Source organism: Erpetoichthys calabaricus, chromosome 3, assembly GCF_900747795.2.
Source record: "Erpetoichthys calabaricus chromosome 3, fErpCal1.3, whole genome shotgun sequence".
Classification (NCBI taxonomy): Eukaryota; Metazoa; Chordata; class Cladistia; order Polypteriformes; family Polypteridae; genus Erpetoichthys; species Erpetoichthys calabaricus.
Window position 1 is genome coordinate 206303200 of NC_041396.2, and position 20226 is coordinate 206323425.

At 38.9% G+C, this 20226-nt stretch overlaps 1 protein-coding gene across 1 annotated transcript; it reads left to right on the forward strand.

The window, feature by feature from the left end:
* The first annotated feature begins 614 nt into the window (after nt 1-614).
* Nucleotides 615-19854, forward strand: LOC127527100 (uncharacterized). The gene is made up of 2 exons (XM_051924732.1): nt 615-1387; nt 19775-19854. The coding sequence occupies exons 1-2, from the start codon at nt 649-651 to the stop codon at nt 19852-19854; spliced, it is 819 nt and encodes a 272-aa protein (XP_051780692.1). The 5' UTR covers nt 615-648.
* Nucleotides 19855-20226: the final 372 nt, after the last annotated feature.

Here is a 20226-nt window from a genome sequence, read left to right on the forward strand (position 1 = left end):
AGCAACAATGGCAGCACCCACAATACAATCAAAATGTTTTGTTACAGTTGAACAATTTCATTAATTTTTGATTTTTAAAAGTTGCTAAATAAAAAATGCATTTTAGTAATAAATTCCTTGGCCTTGTAAACCCTCAAAATGATGCAACGATGAACTTTAAAGCCTAAGAACTAATTATAAAAAATTCAAAATAATTATCAAGTCATAACATATATCAATTGGCAGTAAACAGTTAGAGAATGTGGATTTGAGAATGACACACCTAATGCCTTGTGTTAAAGCTGGAAGGCTAGGCTCCAATTGTGCATGGCCAATTGCTGAGTAAAGCGTTTAGAAAAAATTTGTGGATGTAAGTTTTAATCTTAGTATCACTGTCAAGCTTAAAACACCACAAAACAGCAGTTATTGCAATGTTTATATAATTTATAGGATATTATTTGAACACTGCTGTGCATCCAGGCATGAATTACTTGTGTTGGTGCAACATATTGTGCTATGGTAACAAACTTGTTCTAAGAGTTTCATTGCCTCTGTAAGAGTCATTTGAGAGTTAGGTTACATGAAATTGATAGAAGTATTTCCTAACTTACAGCCACAGGGGATGAATAAACCAGTGTGTCTCTTCGTGCTGGTCCCAAGCCCAGATAAATGGGGAGGGTTATGTCAGGAAGGGCATCCGGTGTAAATTTTTGCCAAATCAATATGCAGACAACAATACAAATTTCCATACCAGATCAGTCGAGCCCCGGGTTAACAACGACCGCCACCAGTACTGTTAGCCAACAGGGTGCTGGTGGAAATTGGGCTACTGTTGGCCGAAGAAGGAGAAGAAGACGGGGGAGACATGTCTGGAGGCAGGAGGAGAGGAGGAAAGTAAAGAGAGTGGAACTGAGGGTAGGAACTTTGAATGTTGGCAGTATGACTGGTAAGGGGAGAGAGTTAGCAGATATGATGAAGAGAAGGAAGGTTGATATATTGTGCATGCAAGAGACTAAATGGAAGGGGAGTAAGGCCAGCTGGATTGGAGGTGGATTGAAATTGTTCTATCATGGTGTGGATGGGAGGAGAAATGGGGTAGGAGTTATTTTGAAGGAACAGTATGTCAAGAGTGTTTTGGAGGTGAAAAGAGTGTCAGGCAGAGTAATGATTATGAAGCTGGAAATTGGAGGTGTGATGATGAATGTTGTTAGTACATATGCACCACAAGTTGGGTGTGCAATGGGTGAGAAAGAAGATTTTTGGAGTGAGTTGGATGAAGTGATGAATAGTGTACCCAAGGGATGGAAAGTGGTGATTGGAGCGGATTTCAATGGGCATGTTGGTGAAGGGAACAATGGAGACAAGGATGTGTTGGGTAGGTATGGTGTCAAGGAGAGGAATGAAGAAGGTCAGAGGTTAGTAGATTTTGCCAAATGGATGGACATGGCTGTGGTGAATACGTATTTTAAGAGAAGAAGAGGGAGGAACATAGGGTTACGTACAAGAGTGGAGGAAGATGCACACAGATATATTACATCCTATGTAGAAAATTTGATCTGAAGGACATTGAAGACTGCAAAGTGGTGGCAGGAGAAAGTGTATTTAAGCAGCATAGGATGGTGGTCTGTAGGATGATGTTGGAGATCAAGAAGAGGAAGAGAGTGAGGGCAGAGCCAAGGATCAAATGGTGGAAGTTGAAAAAGGAAGACTGCAAGGTTGAGTTTAGGGAGGAGATGAGACAGGCACTGGGTGGCAGTGAAGAGTTACCAGACAGCTTGGAAACTACAACAGATTTAGTAAGGGTGACAGCAAGAAGGATGCTTGGCGTGACATCTGGAAAGAGGAAGGAGGAAAAGGAAACCTGGTGGTGGAATGAGGAAATACAGGAGAGTATACAGAGGAAGAGGATGGCAAAGAAGAAGTGGGATAGACAGAGAGATGCAGAAAGTAGACAAGAGTACAAGGAGATAAGGTGCAAGGTGAAGAGAGAGGTGGCGAAGGCTAAAGAAAAGGCGTATGATGAGTTGTATGAGAGGTTGGACACTAAGGAGGGAGAAAAGGACCTGTACTGATTGGCTAGACAGAGGGACCGAACTGGGAAAGATGTGCAGCAGGTTAGGATGATAAAGGATAAAGATGGAAACATACTCACAAGCGAGGAGAGTGTGTTGAGCAGATGGAAAGAGTACTTTGAGAGGCTGGTGAATGAAGAGAACGAGAGAGAGAAGAGGTTGGATGATAGTGAATCAGGAAGTGCAACGGATTAGCAAGTAGGAAGTAAGGACAGCTATGAAGAGGATGAAAATGGAAAGACCGTTGGTCCAGATGACATACCTATGGAAGCATGGAGGTGTTTAGGAGAGATGGCAGTGGAGTTTTTAACCAGATTGATAAATGAAATCTTGGAAAGTAAGATGATGCCTGAGGAGTGGAGAAGAAGTGTACTGGAGCCAATATTTAAGAATAAGGGGGATGTGCAGGACTGCAGTAACTACAGGGGAATAAAATTGATAAGCCACAGCATGAAGTTATGGAAAAGAGTAGTGGAAGCTAGGTTAAGAAGTGAGGTGATGATTAATGAGCAGCAGTATGGTTTCATGCCAAGAAAGAGCACTACAGATGCAATGTATGCTCTAAGGATATTGATGGAGAAGTTTAGAGAAGGACAGAAGGAGTTGCATTGCGTCTTTGTGGACCTGGAGAAAGCATATGACAGGGTGCCTCTAGAGGAGCTGTGGTAATGTATGAGGAAGTCGGGAGTGGCAGAGAAGTACGTAAAAGTTGTACAGGATATGTACGAGGGAAGTGTGACTGTGGTGAGGTCTGTGGTAGGAGTGACGGATGCATTCAAGTTGGAGGTGGGATTACATCAGGGATCGGCTCTGAGCCCTTTCTTATTTGCAATGGTGATGGACAGGTTGACAGACGAGATTAGACAGGAGTCCCCGTGGACTATGATGTTTGCTGATGACATTGTGATCTGTAGTGATAGTAGGGGGCAGGTTGAAGAGACCCTGGAGAGGTGGAGATATGCTCTAGAGAGGACAGGAATGAAGGTCAGTAGGAACAAGACAGAATACATGTGTGTAAATGAGAGGGAGGTCAGTGGAATGGTTGAGGATGCAGGGAGTAGAGTTGGTGAAGGTGGATGAGTTTAAATACTTGGGATCAACAGTACAGAGTAATGGGGATTGTGGAAGACAGATGAAAAAGAGAGTGCAGGCAGGGTGGAATAGGTGGAAAAGAGTGTCAGGAGTAATTTGTGACAGACGGGCATCAGCAAGAGTGAAAGGAAAGGTCTACAGGACGGTAGTGAGACCAGCCATGTTATATGGGTTGGAGACGGTGGCACTGACCAGAAAGCAGGAGACAGAGCTGGAGGTAGCAGAGTTAAAGATGCTATGATTTGCACTGGGTGTGACGAGGATGGACAGGATTAGAAATGAGTACATTAGAGGGTCAGCTCAAGTTGGACGGTTGGGAGACAAAGTCAGAGAGGCGAGATTGCGTTGGTTTGGACATGTGCAGAGGAGAGATGCTGGGTATATTGGGAGAAGGATGCTAAGGATAGAGCTGCCAGGGAAGAGGAAAAGAGGAAGGCCTAAGTCAGCATTTCTCAACCTTTAAGTATTTGCGACCCGAGTTTTCATAACAGTTTTAATCGCGCCCCCCTAAAGTTTTTTTGAAAGGAGCCCACTAATACCAATTTGTTCTTTTTTAATTAGTGATATATCATAGATGCATATTTTATTATTCCTACTTAACTTTTATCGACATTATCTAACTCTATATTATTTTTCTAGTATCAGAATGTAGTTTAAGTTAGTTTGTTTTGGTTTCAATAGATGTAATTTTTATATTTTCGATTCTTGTTTTCTTTTTTTCACATCTTCGTGCCCTCCTTTTTGTTACTTCACAGTTTGAGAACCACTGGCCTAAGTGAAGGTTTATGGATGTGGTGAGAGAGGACATGCAGGTGATGGGTGTAACAGAGCAAGACTCAGAGGACAGAAAGATATGGAAGAAGATGATCCGCTGTGGCAACCCCTAATGGGAGCGGCCGAAAGAAGAAGAAGAAGATTTCCTAACTTATGTTAAAATGTTTGCCTATATATTAGTACATAGTTAATGGGAGATTATATTATAACTCCTACAAGCTAAGCTGTAAATAGAGTATTTTAATTATTTCTTGTCAATCTGACTACAGACTAGTTCAGTTCATGATCAGCCTGAATGTGTTGAACATACTGAACGCACTGATGTACTAAAGTGAAGCCTATGTAAGTTTACCGTAGAAAAGTAACAACTTTTAAGTATAGAAAGTAACTGAAGTTTAACAGGAGAAAGCTAAGATTGTGTAATGAAACAGAGAAGAAATCTTTTTTCCATTTTTGCCTTTTATTCTGCGTGTGTGATTTTTTTCAGAATTTTTGTGATTTGTTCCTTTAAAAACATTTCACTAAACCTTTTTAAAACAAACTGTACAGAACTAAGAAATTTCTCTTGTTATAAGCCTGACTCATCCTGGATGCTACCATACCATCTCAGTAGTTGCTTGACTTTGGGAAGTGTCTGATGGTTACTGCAGAGGTGCCACAGTGTAGCCATCAGACATATAAGGTAAGAGCAAAGAATGTGGTCCTATAGAGCAACCTGCACACTAAATCTGTGCAGACCTGTAGGACGATACAGAGGTCAGCCATGGCAAACAACTCCAAATAAACTGCTTTTTCTGTTCCATCTACTGTACAGGGTAGGATTCAAAAGTAATGAGCCTCATTTTGTTCTGACGCGAACGTACCTCACCGCGCGCCCCACTTGCCAGCGACGGCGACGGTGGGTGTTGGCTTCACAACGCAATGGAGCTCCGATTGGCCTTGACAGGAACCCCTGTGCGGTAGTGCGTTACACGGCAGAATGGAAAGTTCATAGAGCAACGGTACGCGTTGAAGACGAAAGACCATGCTCATGAAGGGGATCATCCACTACGAGTTTGTCCCGCAAGGACAGACCGTGAATGCTGCTTACTACTTGGGAGTCCTGAAAAGGCTGAAAAGAAGCGTCGCGCGCAAGTGAAGGGACATCAAGGACAGCTGGAAGCTTCACCACGATAACGCGCCCAGCCACACCGCCTTCATCGTGAGCGCCTACCTGGCCCGGGTGAACGTTCCGGTGGTCCCCCAGCCTCCCTACAGTCCGGACGTGTCGCCTTCTGACTTCTTCTTGTTTCCGCGCTTAGAATCAGCGCAGAAAGGAAAACGCTTCGACTTGATCGAGGACATCCAAGCAAATGTCAAGGCAGCCCTTGTAGCCATCCCGGAACAGGCCTACGTGGACGCCTTCGAGTCATGGAAAAGCCGCCTACAAAAGTGTATTGATGCAGGAGGTGCCTATTTTGATGACTATTAATTAGTTGTACCGATTTGCTCAATAAATTTGTCTTTTTGAACAAAGGCTCATTACTTTTGAATCCTACCCCTGTATATCTGCCACCTGAAATTGTAGTCATCCACCATTTTATATTGTATAACCAGCCAGCAGCCATACCACCAGCACTTCAGAACAGGTAATCCACCGGAAACTAAGCATGTTTGGGCCGGCCAGTATTTGAGCTGCTGCTGAAAGAGGTGTTGGTGATTGCATCTGGAGGTACTTATCCTGTCGTGTGTGTGTGGATATCAATGCCCCAATGCAGTGACAATGAGACATCTTTACTGTAAAAATTGAGCCATTCTTCATAAGATTCTAAACCAAGGTTTTGACTCTCTGTGGTTGTAAAAGATCCATGGACACCCCTAGTAAAGAGTAGGGTGTACCCAGCCCATCATGGACTTATTTTTTCTGACCCCTAATCATCTCCTGTCCCTTTCTGACTAACTATCTCCCTCACCTCTTCACCACCTAATAGTTAATGTGTGGTGAGCATGCTGGAGCAAAAATGACTGTTCTTGAATCATCCAAGTGGTGGTTGCTGAAGTAGCTCCCCACTGTCTACTCTGTCTGATGGCTGCATTTTCCTCATGTAGTAATATTGTATATGGCAAGATGGGTAAAGTGAGTATTTGGCTACCCAGCACACTGACATGATAATAATATTGTTTTCAGCCCATAAATTTTAATGTCAAAGGGCATCTAATTCATTAGATCTTGTCTGCCTTGTGTAGCAGTAAAGGCGTGGAGCCACCTCTAACACCCCCAGGTACCACTTCAGACACTGGATAAAAGTACAAGACTTCTTTATTTTTCTTCTGTACAGTGCACAAAGCACCATCCACTCCACACTCATAAATCACAATTAATTCTCTCACGATCACAAATCCTCCTCGCCCAGACACTTCGCCACCCTACTTCCCAGCTCAGCTCAGTGTCTGGGCTTACCCACAATCCTTTTATACCCCCTGACCTGGAAGTGGTTCCTACCCACTAGTCCACAGTTCCTTATTCCTTCCGGGTCAGGGTAAACAGTTCTTTTCTTCGCTCCGGGAGCACTTCGTTCCTTCCCGTCACGTGACCTTGACGTACTCCTGGGTTATAGGGCACATAAGAGTCCACGAGCCCCCCTACAGCGACTCCCGGTGGTCCCCGAGGTATCCAGCAGGGCTGTGTATAAAAACTACATAGTCCATGAGGCCCTGCTGGAACTCGGGGCACGTCCACGCTGCTGGGAGAGCTCCTCCTGGCGGCCTGGGGGTGAGGGCCGGAGTAAAAAGCCGGCAATCCTTCACACTTGAATAAAACTGACATGATCTGTGATTAAACGTAGTATCCTTAATAAAATGCAGGGTGTAATGTCAGCATAAGTTTGTGCGCTAAAAATGTAGAAACTTCAAAAATACAGGGCTGATATAATATTCAAAGAATACCTTTGGACAAGCAGATTGAGGCTGATATATGGGACTATAGCAGGAAATAAAGCACATCTGGTCACTCTGTTATAGAATAGTAATGCTCTGCCAAGTGTTTTAATTGAATAGAAATATAAGGATTTACAAATGGATCCAGAAATTTCAACTTAGTCAACCCTGAAACAGTTTTAAAATAAAACATATGTTGTGGCAGCATCCTAGGGTAAAATTTACACTTGGCTCAAGAAATCAAAAAAAAAATTCAGACTTCCAGTATATCAAGTTATCCTCAAGGTGAACCAATTAATTCATTAAACCACCGATGAATGATAATAAAAACAAGAACAACTTTTATGTTGAATTTGATTGTGACAGACACTACTTCTCTAGGCTGTTATTCCAACTTTACAGTTCTCTTCCTGGTATAACTAGGGATTATTGCCACTTTAAGGGCAGTCACCTATCTGAAGCCATGCATCACTTTCTAAACTTTATCTTTTCTGTCTCAATCATCAGATATTCCATTTTTAGAAAGTTCACTACTCTACACTCATTCTAATTCTTACTCCTCTAGCATCCTTGTGTTACAGAATGTAGTATTTAGTAAGTACTTACTTGCTTTATCTTCTCCCAAGCCAATGATATTATTTTTATTATTTTATTCTGCCATTTGTTCCATGGTAATCTCTCACTTTCTGGATGATTCTTTGATGTTTTCTTCCCATACCCTTCTATTTCTTCCCCGAGGTCTTTATCATTCACCCTTCATTTCAAACACCTATTTCAAATACCTTGTATCATTCATCCTTATTATACTGTATGTCCGTATGACTTCTGATGTTTTATTTTTATGATTTCTACGAGTTGTTGTGTTTCAGGTTCTTCACAGATTATTTAATTTCTTTCCCTGTCTCCTTTTCTTATATCTACCACTTGTCTTAAATGCTTAATTTCAACTGATGTTATCTTAGATCTTTGTTAATCTAGTATTGGCCAAGATTCTGCAGGATAAAATGTTGTTTCCTCATATAAGGTTTTAAATAGATGCATCATTGCTTTTATACTTAATTCTTTCTTCCATATTGTGGTGCTGTTATTTGAATAGTATACTTTAGTTCATTCTGTTTCTAATTTTATCCTTTTTATTTCCATCTTCACTTAGTTTTACTCCCAGTTGTTAATTTATGACACGTTTGTAGTTGTTTTCCATCTATCTGAAACCACAATTGCCACTTGTTATCAAGTTCTTCTACTTTTCTCTGCATTTATCATCATATCTTTTGCTTTTAGGTTGCTCTTCCATGGCATTAGTTTCCTTTGTAGCTGTTGCTCACTTAATATAATTAATGTTATATCAGTACGTTTCACAATAAATTGTGTCTGTGACTGTAAAGTAGCTATATACAATAAGTGATATGCAAGATCCCAGAGAGGTTTGACAGGCCAGCAATGACGACACTACTCTGCCACCATGAACTACAGTGTGCTTCTCTGTCAATTGGCTGCCTCACACATGTCTTCTACACATGTCTTCTGTGAGATTCTGAATACATCAAGAAGATGTAACGGATAGAATGACATCATGTAATAATTAGTAGGAGCCATCAAGTCACTCTCATTGGCTCTTATATAAAATAATGGTTTTTAACAGCAGAATGTCAGATAGTTTCATTGTAAGTAAATAGATATTTTTCAAAATTGAACAAAAATCATTAGTTTACACCTGCTTGATTATTTTCTTGTAAACATATTTGTTTTGCTTTTGTTGCATTTGGGTGTGGCTTTTCATTATCTTACTTGATAAGTTAGTTCAGGGCCTGGTTAATTTTCACACTTGCGAAAGGCAATCCCAGGCTGAACTAATCTGCAAGTGTGAAAAGGATCTGCTTTATGTGTAACTCACGTAATTGGCCAACACATGGCAACAGTCTGGACATAAACCTGAAATGACTAAATGGCTTTTATGTTCAATTTTTCCTAACTGGAATTTATTTCAAGGATTAATGTACTTTCATTTAAGGAACTGAGAATGGAGAGTCTACATGGATAACTCGACACTCAAGCTTGTGCTTTGACAACTAAGACACGAGCTTATCAGGTTCCAGACTGCAGCCAGAAGCTGTTTCATGTCAGTAACCACCACTCCTCAGTTTACTTCAGCAAGATTAAGAAAAAGAAGAAGACAAATTTATTATTTCAAGCCCTCTTCACAAGCTTTCAAAGGAACAATAACTTGTTGCAGATATCTTCCAAGAACATTTTATATTTTCTCAGAAAGTCTTTTTAATGAACATTTGAGTGCCATATTGAGATTTACTTAAATATAATTAAAAAGAAGAAACTTATAAAGGAAATCTACAGGAGGGCTCGATAATTGCATATAATATGAGTGTGGTCTGTTTTCTGGAGTTAGTTAATATTTTTCTGAGTCTCATGAACTGATTTCAGATTGATTTTCTGGGTTTCTACCAATTCACTATGGTTTTTCTTTATAAAATTAATCTGAGAATAGAAATTCGGAGAAAAGGATGAATTAAAGAAAATTAAATAAGTGGCTCTTAAATAGAAAACAAAAAACAAACAAATAACACTGTACTTTACTGTATGGCTGAGTGATAAACTCAGGTAATATCTGAGTAATATTCTAAACAATATTTCTAATGGAAATGTTTTACATTTTTGCACTTGTGCTGAGGAGTTTGCTCTTTAAAAAAGAGAGATTGAACAAAGATTTTAAAAAGAATTGACTCTCAGAATGTTTTCACATTTTATTATTATACAACTTTGAACCACAGTTTCATTTATTTGGCTTTTTAATATTGATCAAGAGAAAAAAAAATGTAATGTCAAAGTGAAAGCAAATTTCTACAAATTGATGTAAATTAATTACAAATTAATTTGGCATTATCAAAAAAAAAACAAATCCACTTTGATTCAATGTTGTATAAAAATAAAATGTGAAAAAGTCCAAGGGATGAATACTTGAAAACGCTATTTTCTGATGCTTTCTCTCTTTCTCCCTCTTTCAGACTGGGTGATTGATGGCCCTTCCATCACTGATGTCGTCTCCAATTTAAGTCCTCCTCGACCTGCTCCTTCCTGCTGTCTATCTTCATAACCCAGAAACCCACCTACTTGCTTCAGTTCTTGTTTTGGAGTTGTGTCTGCAAAGACATCTGTGCAATTAATTGTGTGTTTATTTGCCTCAAACTTTTTAAATTATATGGTGTGTGTCAGAACTGGGTCACCAATGAGCCCCAAACCCCAAACACAAAGACCCAATACAGTCCTGGGTTCAAACCAAAGGGTGTTTATTATTATATATTCTCTAGTCCAGTTCACCTCTCCTCTCTCCACCACACTGCCCTCCTCCAGTTGAGTGTTGCTCATATTCCTCCCAGCTCCCTTTTATTAAGCACTTCCAGGTCACATGGAAGTCCCAGACAGAAGGGAGTATATCTCCCTGTAGCACCCTATTACAACATCCACGGACAGCAGCAGGGCCGTGCTGCTGTGCTACAAATCCCAGCATTCCCTTCTGGTTCCCAAATGGGTGCGGATATCAAGGACTGCTGCCATCTAGTGTCCAAGGGGAATGAACAGCCAGTCCCTACCTGTCATTTCATTTCGTCTTGGCCAGGGAAGATATTGCAAGCATTTCCAGTTGGGACCCCTCTGCATCCGTCTGGGGCTTCCTGACTGGGTAAGAAATCTTCTTTCTTGGTCGGGATGTCTGTCCATTTACCCAAGAAGTCTCTTTCGTGTCTGGCAACTTTCTCTACCTTGCCCAGGATGCCTGTCTGGCGTCTAAGAGCCTCCCTTGTGGGTAAGGAACCATCCCCTCTCCTGGTCGAGATGCCCATCCATCCCATGTACAACCTACAAGGGTCACAAAGGTGATACCCCAAACCTTTATCTGTACTCCTTGTATCATTTTACAATATATTATTATTTGCTATATATAGCAGTATGCAGTATTGTAGGCTACTCTTGATTGTGTGTTGCACAAGGGGCTTGTAATCTCGTAGTTTATTTCAGACACATGACAGGAACAGGAAAAGTTGAGGGAAGTTCAATATTCAGCCTAGCCACAGAATCAAACCTGGCTCAGAGAAGAAAGCAGTCCCTCCACCAGCTCTGCTCAGTAGAATTCAATGACATTGTCCTCATAATCAGTGTAAGGAATCTCTCATTCCAAGAATAACTCACTGCATACTAAAAGGTAAAAGCCTGGCAAGATGAGTACTCCTCCAGAGCATAACAGAATGTGGTACAATAAAGTACTAGTAAGCATGTCTTAAGTTTCTTACTAATGAAATGGCATAAATCCAGAAATTTCTGGCACTTTTAACTGAGTTATTCTTTCTAGTGTTTTCTATCCTGTAAGCAGACTAAAACTGTAAGGCCAGGTCAACAGATGCTCCTGCTGCATTACCAAAAATTGAATTATAGAAAGTGACTGTCTGCTGAGGGTAGTGCTATATACTGTATATTATAAATAATAATGGCACTGACTCTTGCGTCACCTGGAGATGACATGAGCAGTGAGTCAGCAGCAGCAGTATGAGCTGCCATTCCATTATTCAAAGAAGGAGCGTCATTGGAATAATGAATCCAGCCAATCACAGGGGAGCCTATGAAAAGAACTAACCTTCCACAGTCACACAATAGCCATTCTAGTCTGGCAAAGGTAAGTTGTCCTTCTAAGGATAGCGAACTACAAAAACAAAAGCAATGAAATCACTGCAAAAATGCTCTTCAGCACTACAAAATTAATATATTAGGAGTGTAATGATATACCATATCATTTTATAAAGTTTGATATGAGGCTCTCAGTCTGAAATAAAGTGAATTGAACAATATGTTTTACACATACAGTGTGGAAAGTGTTTCTTGTATTATGTGATGTATATTTTGAAACCCCTTCTTTAATGATTTACTATGGAACTGGATAGACAAGAGAAAGATTCATTCTGAATTGCTAGTGTACTTTGTTGTAGACAACATTGGCTACAGTTGACAGCAAACAAGTATTTGAATCTCCCCTGTTATCTGTAAGGTCTGGTATTTGGGAGCATTTCAGATTCCTTGTAAGTTATATTGGCGATGGGCATCAAGTGGTGAATCCAAAAATGACAGTATGTCAAATATGTAAAATGAGAGTAGTATATATTAGTGCTAATACCACAAACATGTCCACTAGTATGCCCAGACATCACCCTTTTTTGTCAATTGATGGAAGAAGAAGAAAGCATGAAGTGCCTCAGTCAAGTCTTTCCATGACATTTAGGCATCCTTTTCCCTCATGGATTGAATCTGGGATAAATAAATTACTGCAGGATTGCTATTTTTACCTGACAGTGGCAGATATGAGAGCCTACTTGCTAGTGAAGAATGCAGGATTCAAAAATATGTTACATGTGCTTCAGCCATGTTACACCATTCCATCCTCCTGACATTTTAGTATTGCAGAAATCCCTTCATTGTAGAACAAGACGAAAGTTCAGCTTGAAAATAATAATAGTGGCTATTACTTACACAGTGTTGGACATCAGGGGGCTATGAATACCACGACACACCACCTTAGAGCAGGAGAAGTTAATCACTTTCTGCTTCAGACACGCACCCAGTTGATGGTTATAGCAGTGAAAATTTGGCCAGAGACTGACTAGAGGCAGCAGCAGTGTGGGATCTAGCATCAGTTAATGCAACCACTGTGACCACTGACAATGCCAAAAATATTTTGAATGCAGCAGTACTTTCTGGTCTGGGGCCACATATACGAGGTTTTGCACATGTCTTTGATCTAGCATCTCTGATAGCAATGCAACTGAGCCAGATCTCTCAAAGTCTATTAAGGACCTTAAAATGATAGGATGATATGATGAAATCACCAAAGAGACAGTGAACACTGAGGAAGAGATACTGTATCAACAAAATATGTTTTATTTACATCTTTATTATAATTTAAATATTATTGTGACTAGTTGTGTTATTACATTTACACCTTTTAATATTTAGTTTTTATTTATTCAGAATCCAAACAAAGACATAGGGCCAAATAGCGGAGCCATTAGCATCACTGACACAAGAGGAGAAGTCAGCCATGGCTGAATGGTTTGGGGAACTGTTTATGGCTTAGGAAATGGATAACAAGTACAATGCCCAGAAATGCTGAAGATGACATGATCTTATATAGTGAATGGTGGAAAGCAATTATATCTTCACATTAGAAAGCTGGCTCAGCATGCAATAGTGGTGCCCCAAATACAAGGGCTTTACCTATCACGGGGGACATTGTCACTGCAAGAAGGTCTTTACTTCCAACAGATAGTTAGATAGCAGCTAGTGTGGAGAAGTGGGTAAGGCTTTGGACTTCAAACCCTGAGTTTGAGGGTACAAATCGTGCTGCTAACACTGTGCAACCATGAGCAAGTCACTGCACCTGCCAGTGCTCATATTGGAAAAACAAATGCAATGTAACCAACTGTATCTCTGATGTTGCAAGCCACTTTGAAATAAGGCACTGATCAAAAAAGTAAAATCGATATACCGATTTTTCTCAAGGCAATGAGAACAATGTAGTGTTGTGGTTGTTGATTTGAGATGATATTTCCTGTTTTTGCTTGTAGTGTTATTTTAACACTGCTTTTCTTTTGTGCTGTTGAAAGGCTCCTCTGAATAGGGCAGACAAAACACTGTTGTTCCAAGACTTCAAATGTTCGACTTTTATAATGCACATTGTTTTCAATTTAAATTTAAAATGAAACTGTAAGATGCATTATTAGGGCCCTCCTTGTTTTTGCTGAATCAAATCATGGCAGCACTATATCACATATAATCAAACCATGAATTTTGTGAGTTGTTACACTGCTAATATATACAATATACTGTATATAGTGAAGAGAGACCTGTTAGGACTGAGAATAGTAGTAATTTAGTTGTTTAGTTCTTATTTTATTGTTTAGAAGAGTAATCGGACCACACTTTTGGCCATACCATTGGAACTGAGCTGCAACAACTGGAGTATTACACCATGTAATTATGATGGGTACCACACAGAGTGTGGGGGTACTATTTCAAGGGTCTTTATTAGGTGGGTTGTCTGCCTAACCATTAAGCAATATTTAAAAATAAAGCTTTAGTTTAATTTGAGATTTAACAGCCCTCCTTACATATCCAAATGTCAATGCTAATATATTTGAAATATATTAGCCTCTCTAAATTGGCTCTATTTAACTGGACATACATGTATGGTTTCTGATGTCCCATTCAGGTTTGATGCCTGCCTTTCGCCTAAAGCTTTCAAAATTGCCTGTAACTGAATAACCAGAATAATGTTCCTAGATTTAAAATAATCTAACCCTTCATTACCGACAAGATGATATTTACTGGTTTTTAGTCTTTTTTGAACTTTTCACAGCCAAATTGTTATGAATGTTCCCAGAAAAGAATCCCTGTGTGCGTATGTTTATGTTGTGCTGACTGGAAATATCGTACGGTTGTCATATGTCAATAATATGATATTCAATTTGAACAAATTAATGAAAACTCCCCAACCTATTCCAGGAACTCATCTGAAAAGGAAAACGTACTTTTCTTCTAAAATCAATTTCCAGGGAAAGTAAGTGGGTGGCAGATTGGCCTTTCCATATCTCTATGTCCAAGTTCTTCCTTGAAACATTGCCATTCGATTTTATTTAAATGCCACATCAGTCAAACAGTAAATTTAATTGCATACTGGCCCCTGACGCCATGCCACTTCTTGGGGGTTTGCCTCCCAGAAGGGGAACTCTATGCATTGAAACATGAATGAAAAATGAAAACCACATCCCAATCACATATACTGAACTCCCTGGAGTTCTCCAAAAATGTGTGTAACATTGTAAAAGAGAATGTGTTTCATTTCAAAATAACTTTTTTCACTTAGTACATAATGCTACATATATATTTTATCTGGAAATTTGTATTACCCGGAAATGGGTTTGCAGTGCAATGCAAGTAAGAAGAGTCAATTAGCCAAAGTTACACATCCAGTATAACTGATTTTAAAGTTCAAAGATCTTTGGCTTTTAAATCATAATTACTGCAATATTTTTTGACGCAGCTGAAATAAGGAAATATATCTAATGCAAAATTGTAGCCTACTTAAACCAAGAGGGCTCTATAATGCAGCAACTTTAAATTAAGAAGTGGTGCATGCAGAAGGCTGCTTACTGAGCTGACATTCACAAAGTAATATAGATAGTAGTGGAAAGGTGTGGTAGACACAAAATGTGAAAAGAATCAATATTAATGGTTGAAGCATACAGATAAAGATGTGGCAGAAAACTGGTGTACTGAATTAAATGCAAACTAAATAAATAAACAGTGAAGAAGAATTGTTCCACAATGGTTTGCTGCTCAGTACACAGAATTGTAAGTTTTTTAACTGCAGTTGTCACACAAGTAACTCTGAAGTAAATTTATCCAAATGGAATATGAGCCAAAAGCCCAAATAGTTAACTGAATGAAAAGACCTCTATGTGGGTGTGTGGGCTAATGCCCATTGTGTTTTTTTCTTCTCTGTAAAGAGGACAGTGTTTTATCATGGAAGAGTTTTGGGGTGACCCTGTACTAAAACATAAATACTTTTCTTTGTTATGTAGACCCACACAGATGTCCTCCACCTCTGCTCTAGTTCTGTTATTTTTGCACTCACTTGGTCTAGAAGGAGACACAGCCCGCAAAGACAATACACTTGCGGCTGGGTTGGCAGATCCATCTTCATCCAGGAGTGACTGATACTGTGCTTCACTTCTCCTATTAGAGGATGTCTTGTCTTTCTTCATTAATACACCAGATATCAAGAAAGAGCAAATACTAGAGCAAGCAAGGGAAGCAGGTAACAAACTTTTATTCACTCTTTCTAGATTTAACACTTTTTAAATGCCAAAAACAGAAGTAAAGAAAGGTAAATAAATCTGAAAAAATCTCACCACACATCCTGAATATTGTTAGGAGTGGTCACAAACAGCTCTGTACAGGACACTCAAAGTTGTGGTTGCCGTGTGACACTTCTCTTGCATTTCTGCATGGTATGAATCTCCTGATCTTCATTCTTCCCACTTCCTGGTTTCACTTGAAGTTGTTGACTTTTAAAAGCTTTTCAGGGCAAAGGTGAGAAACACCCCTATCCCCCGTCTGTCCATTGTCTTTTTGATAGGCCATGATCAGTACATGTACACAAGGTGTGCATGCAGAAAGATATCCAATTGGTTCATGGACCTTGCCTTTATTCATGGGGTAAGTCCAGAATAAAGACCAGGTTACCATTTAAGGTTCTAACCTTTTCACATTGCCAGACTGCACCTTTTACAGTTGTAAGATTCATTTTAGCTAGCGTAGTTCTCATCTTGCTTGCTCTACTAACACATTCCTTTCTGTGGTTAGGTAAGCTTCTTTTACTGAGATCAAAAATTCAAGTAAAAATAAAAAGGTAAAAGTCACAGTTCTGTACAGCATCATCCAAAAGTATGCTATTAGCAAAACAACTTAGAATGACAGAATAAGAATAAGAAAGAAAATTAAAACACATTTAAGGAGCATGGGCTGATAGCGCATTTCCACACCCACCACACGCCGAACCACCTGGATTGGGTCCCACATTTAACAATAATAAAAATCATATTCCCTATAAACAGGAAGTGAGTTTATGTACTGTTTAGGATATGAGATGACTTGCATCTTGGACACAAACTATACACCCACCAATATACCCAAATGCAGACTTAGTTACTTAGTTTAATTTCTCCTTGTCTAGAGTTGAAATGTGACTCTCATGTTTGTGTTGGTTCACTGCGAGGATACAGGATTCCTCTCAGTATTTGAAAATGTGCATAGTATAGAAATTTTAGAACATACTAATCATTTAACACATCCATATACAGTATACTATCTATATTTCGCAGATTATATAAACATTTCATTTAATTTGTATGCAACTCTCAAAGTTTAGATGAAACAGCAAAATTATAAACATGTGAAACCCCATTCCTTTCAGTTCAGGGCACAACCTTGAGCCCTGGGCGTTGTGTAGTTCATGACCAAGTTCAATCAGTGATAGAGAATAAATGCTATATAGCAAATTAAAGAGAAAAAACAGTGACACTTTATTTACAGTTATCAAAAAAAATTCTTATCTTGAATCTTATTAACTTAATTGTGCTTTATTAAATCAGAGCACAATTAGAGTCTGCATTTTTGAAAATCTGTGTTTTCGCCCATCATGCCACAATGCTGAGGCTGCATCAAAAGTATATGGCTCTGGAGGGCATTTTCAAAAGTCTCCATTTTTGGGAATGAAAAGGATGGAAAGCAAAAACAGACTAATGTAGTAGTATTGTGGATGGAGCATCAGTCACCCCAGTAAAGCACAGTTTAAATGTGCAAGCACATGAAGAACACAATAGTGAAGCCAACATGCAGTATAATTGTCCTGGTGTTCAATATATAAGGTTCCATAAAAAAAGAAAGATCTGTTGATCACAGTACCTTAACTGTTTCACTTTAGTTTGCATTCATGTGGGAATAGCTGGATTATTCTGGGATGCAATCTTAATATAGTTTTTGAAATTTAATTAAAGACACCATAAGAAAATGAGCAGCATGGTGTTGTAGCCTTAGCATTGCAACCATTTATCTTTCATATTGAGGTTCATTATTAAACTTGAAGGTTGTGTAAAATCCCTCCCATTCTCTGTGTGAATTTCCTTTGAATACTCATAAGCCAAGAATACATGCAGACTGCATAATTACATAACATAACCATTGTGAATTTCCCTTAGTGTGAGTGTATTTGACTGTACATGTGAAAGTAAATAGTGAGTACCAGGAAAAAAGAGACAGGGGAGCCAGACGAGAAAAACATGACATTATATATAGTATCTAATACTATATGTAGTCTCAAAATGTCTTATTCAGTTCAGACTTGTGGGGACATGGAATATATCCCAGAATCATTGGACATAAGCCCATCACAGGATCCACTCACACGGGTCCAATACAGAGCTGCCATTTCATACAACTGGAGCCATGGGAGGCAAATCCAAGCAGACACTGGGAGAATGTGGCCCATAAAACTAAAAACAAACTGTAGCCACACACAGAATTTGAAACTAGGATGCTGGGTCCAAGAAGCAGCAGCTCTAACCACTACTTTGCCTTCCTGTATTTGAAGAAGAAACCTTGGCAACCTTTAAGAAAAACCTGGATGTGTTATTGGGACAGCTTAGCTATTAGCATCAAACAATCTTGATGGGCTGAATGGTCTCCTCTCATTTGTCAAATTTCTTATGTACTATGTTCTGTTTACTGTAAAAAAAAAATTAAAAATTCTTTCAGATTTCCACACTAAAGCCCTGTGGAAATGACTTTCCCTACCAGTATGAAATGACAATGGGCAGGTCAGAAGAGGGTAACTGACTTGACTAACAGACCATGAAGTTCCTGATGCAGTAAAACCCAGAGCAAGACCTACATATGCTTAATAATTTAGACTCATTTCTCTAAAATACTTAAAAAATGAGTTGCCACTTGAACTCCAGTCTTCTTATATATCACAACTTATTTGAGAAATTCCAGCCTAGCTTCCCTTATACAGAAATAACACTGACCTCTGTTGTAAATGACATTCTGATAGCCTCTGATGAAGGAAATTCCACATTAATTTTATCATTAGATTTAAGCACAGTGTCTGATACTATTGACAATTCTGTTTCATTATGCAGGCTGGAAAATTGCACTAGGTTCTCTGGCACTGTCCTTGCCTGGTTTAGTTCTTATTTATCAGATAATTCCAGTATGCACAGAAATGTGCTGAAAATACTCTGTCATTATACTCAGAAGTTAAATATGGTGTCCTGCAGGGCTCAGCCCTGGGAGTTTACAGTTTTCACTTTACATGCTTACATTAGGAACTATCATTAGAAAACATAACATTAATTTTCACTCATATGCAGAGGACACCCAATTCTACTTTTCTTTTATACCAAATGATGCTTCTCTGATGCTGTCCTTAATTAGATGTGTTATTGAGTTAAAGGGGTGGGTGGATGAGAATTACTTTTCTATTAATTCAGAATAAACAGAAATATTAGTTATTGGAGGGCATGATGATAACCACAACAAAATTCTGTCACTTTTTATCTCGGTTGCAATCACCAATAGTTTCACTGAATCATTTCACAGTTTAGGCATTATCTTTCACACCAGCATGTTGTTTAAAACACAAATTACAAAACTATCTAAAATGTGTTTTCTACATCTTAAAAGTGTTGAAAAACTAAGAAATATTGTAAACATGCATAATCAGGGAAATTAATTCACGCATTTATTTCTAGTAAGACTGGTTACTGCAATGTTTTACTCCCTGGCTGTTCAAATCATCTTTATGCAGCCTTCAGTGAATTCAAAATGCTGCTGCAAGAATTATTACAAGATACAGAAAGTACAAGCACATAACTCCAGTTCTCAATTCCTTACACTGTTTACCAGTTAGCTAAGGCCAGGTTGCAAAATCCTGCTTTTAACATATAAAGCCTTAAATGGCCAGGGTCCTGCTTATCGTTACATACAATCCTGAACACACAATAACATACCATGATGCCGGCCTACTTATGATGCCAATGATTAATAAAAATAACAGTGGGGGATTGAGCTTTAAGTTATACAGCACCAAAGCTTTGGAATGTTCTGTCTGCTAATATAAGAGATGCCCCTTCAATCTCGGCTTTTAAATCCAGACTGAAGCCTCACTATTTTAATTTATCATATCCTGACTAAAGCTGCTATTTAGCTGTGCATACTGCTGTTTGTTGGTAATTTGTACAGATATATACAGTAAGTAATACCATATTTATAAACTGATACTAATCCTATTCAATTCTTTTCTCTGTATCTTGATTTGGCAGTTGGTGCCACTGTTCCAGTTCCAAGCAGTTCTCCTGCCTATGGAAATGTCACCTCAGATAAAGGAAAATCATCAGCTTGAAAGTTTCTGTCACCAGATTGGACGGTCAGTATAGACTACAATGCAAAACCAGGAGGGGGAAGGTGGCCAGTTGGCTGAGGTCTCCAGGACCCTGTCTTTGTCTTTGACTTTCTCTTTTACAATTCTGATCTCCTCTGTTGTAATTAGTGGACAAATATTTACATTAATAGTAATCAGTTTCTACTTAATTCTCTTTGTGTTTTAACAAATATGTACTAATTCTTTATTTAGTAATTAGTTTAATCTATACTGTACTTGTATTTTACTTGAGAATTTGCCACAGCTTTCTGTGCCTGAACTCAATGAAGGGTGCTATACAAAAATAACTGAATTGAAATAAACTGAACTTAATTTGCTATCCACATGAAACTG

Excerpts from the sequence above, each read along its gene's own strand:
- LOC127527100 (XM_051924732.1), top strand. The coding sequence starts at position 649 with ATGGGGAGGGTTATGTCAGGAAGGGCATCCGGTGTAAATTTTTGCCAA. Across the intron at positions 1,388-19,774 it reads CAAGGAGAGGAATGAAGAAG|TTGGTGCCACTGTTCCAGTT; the intron begins GTCAGAGGTTAG and ends TTGATTTGGCAG.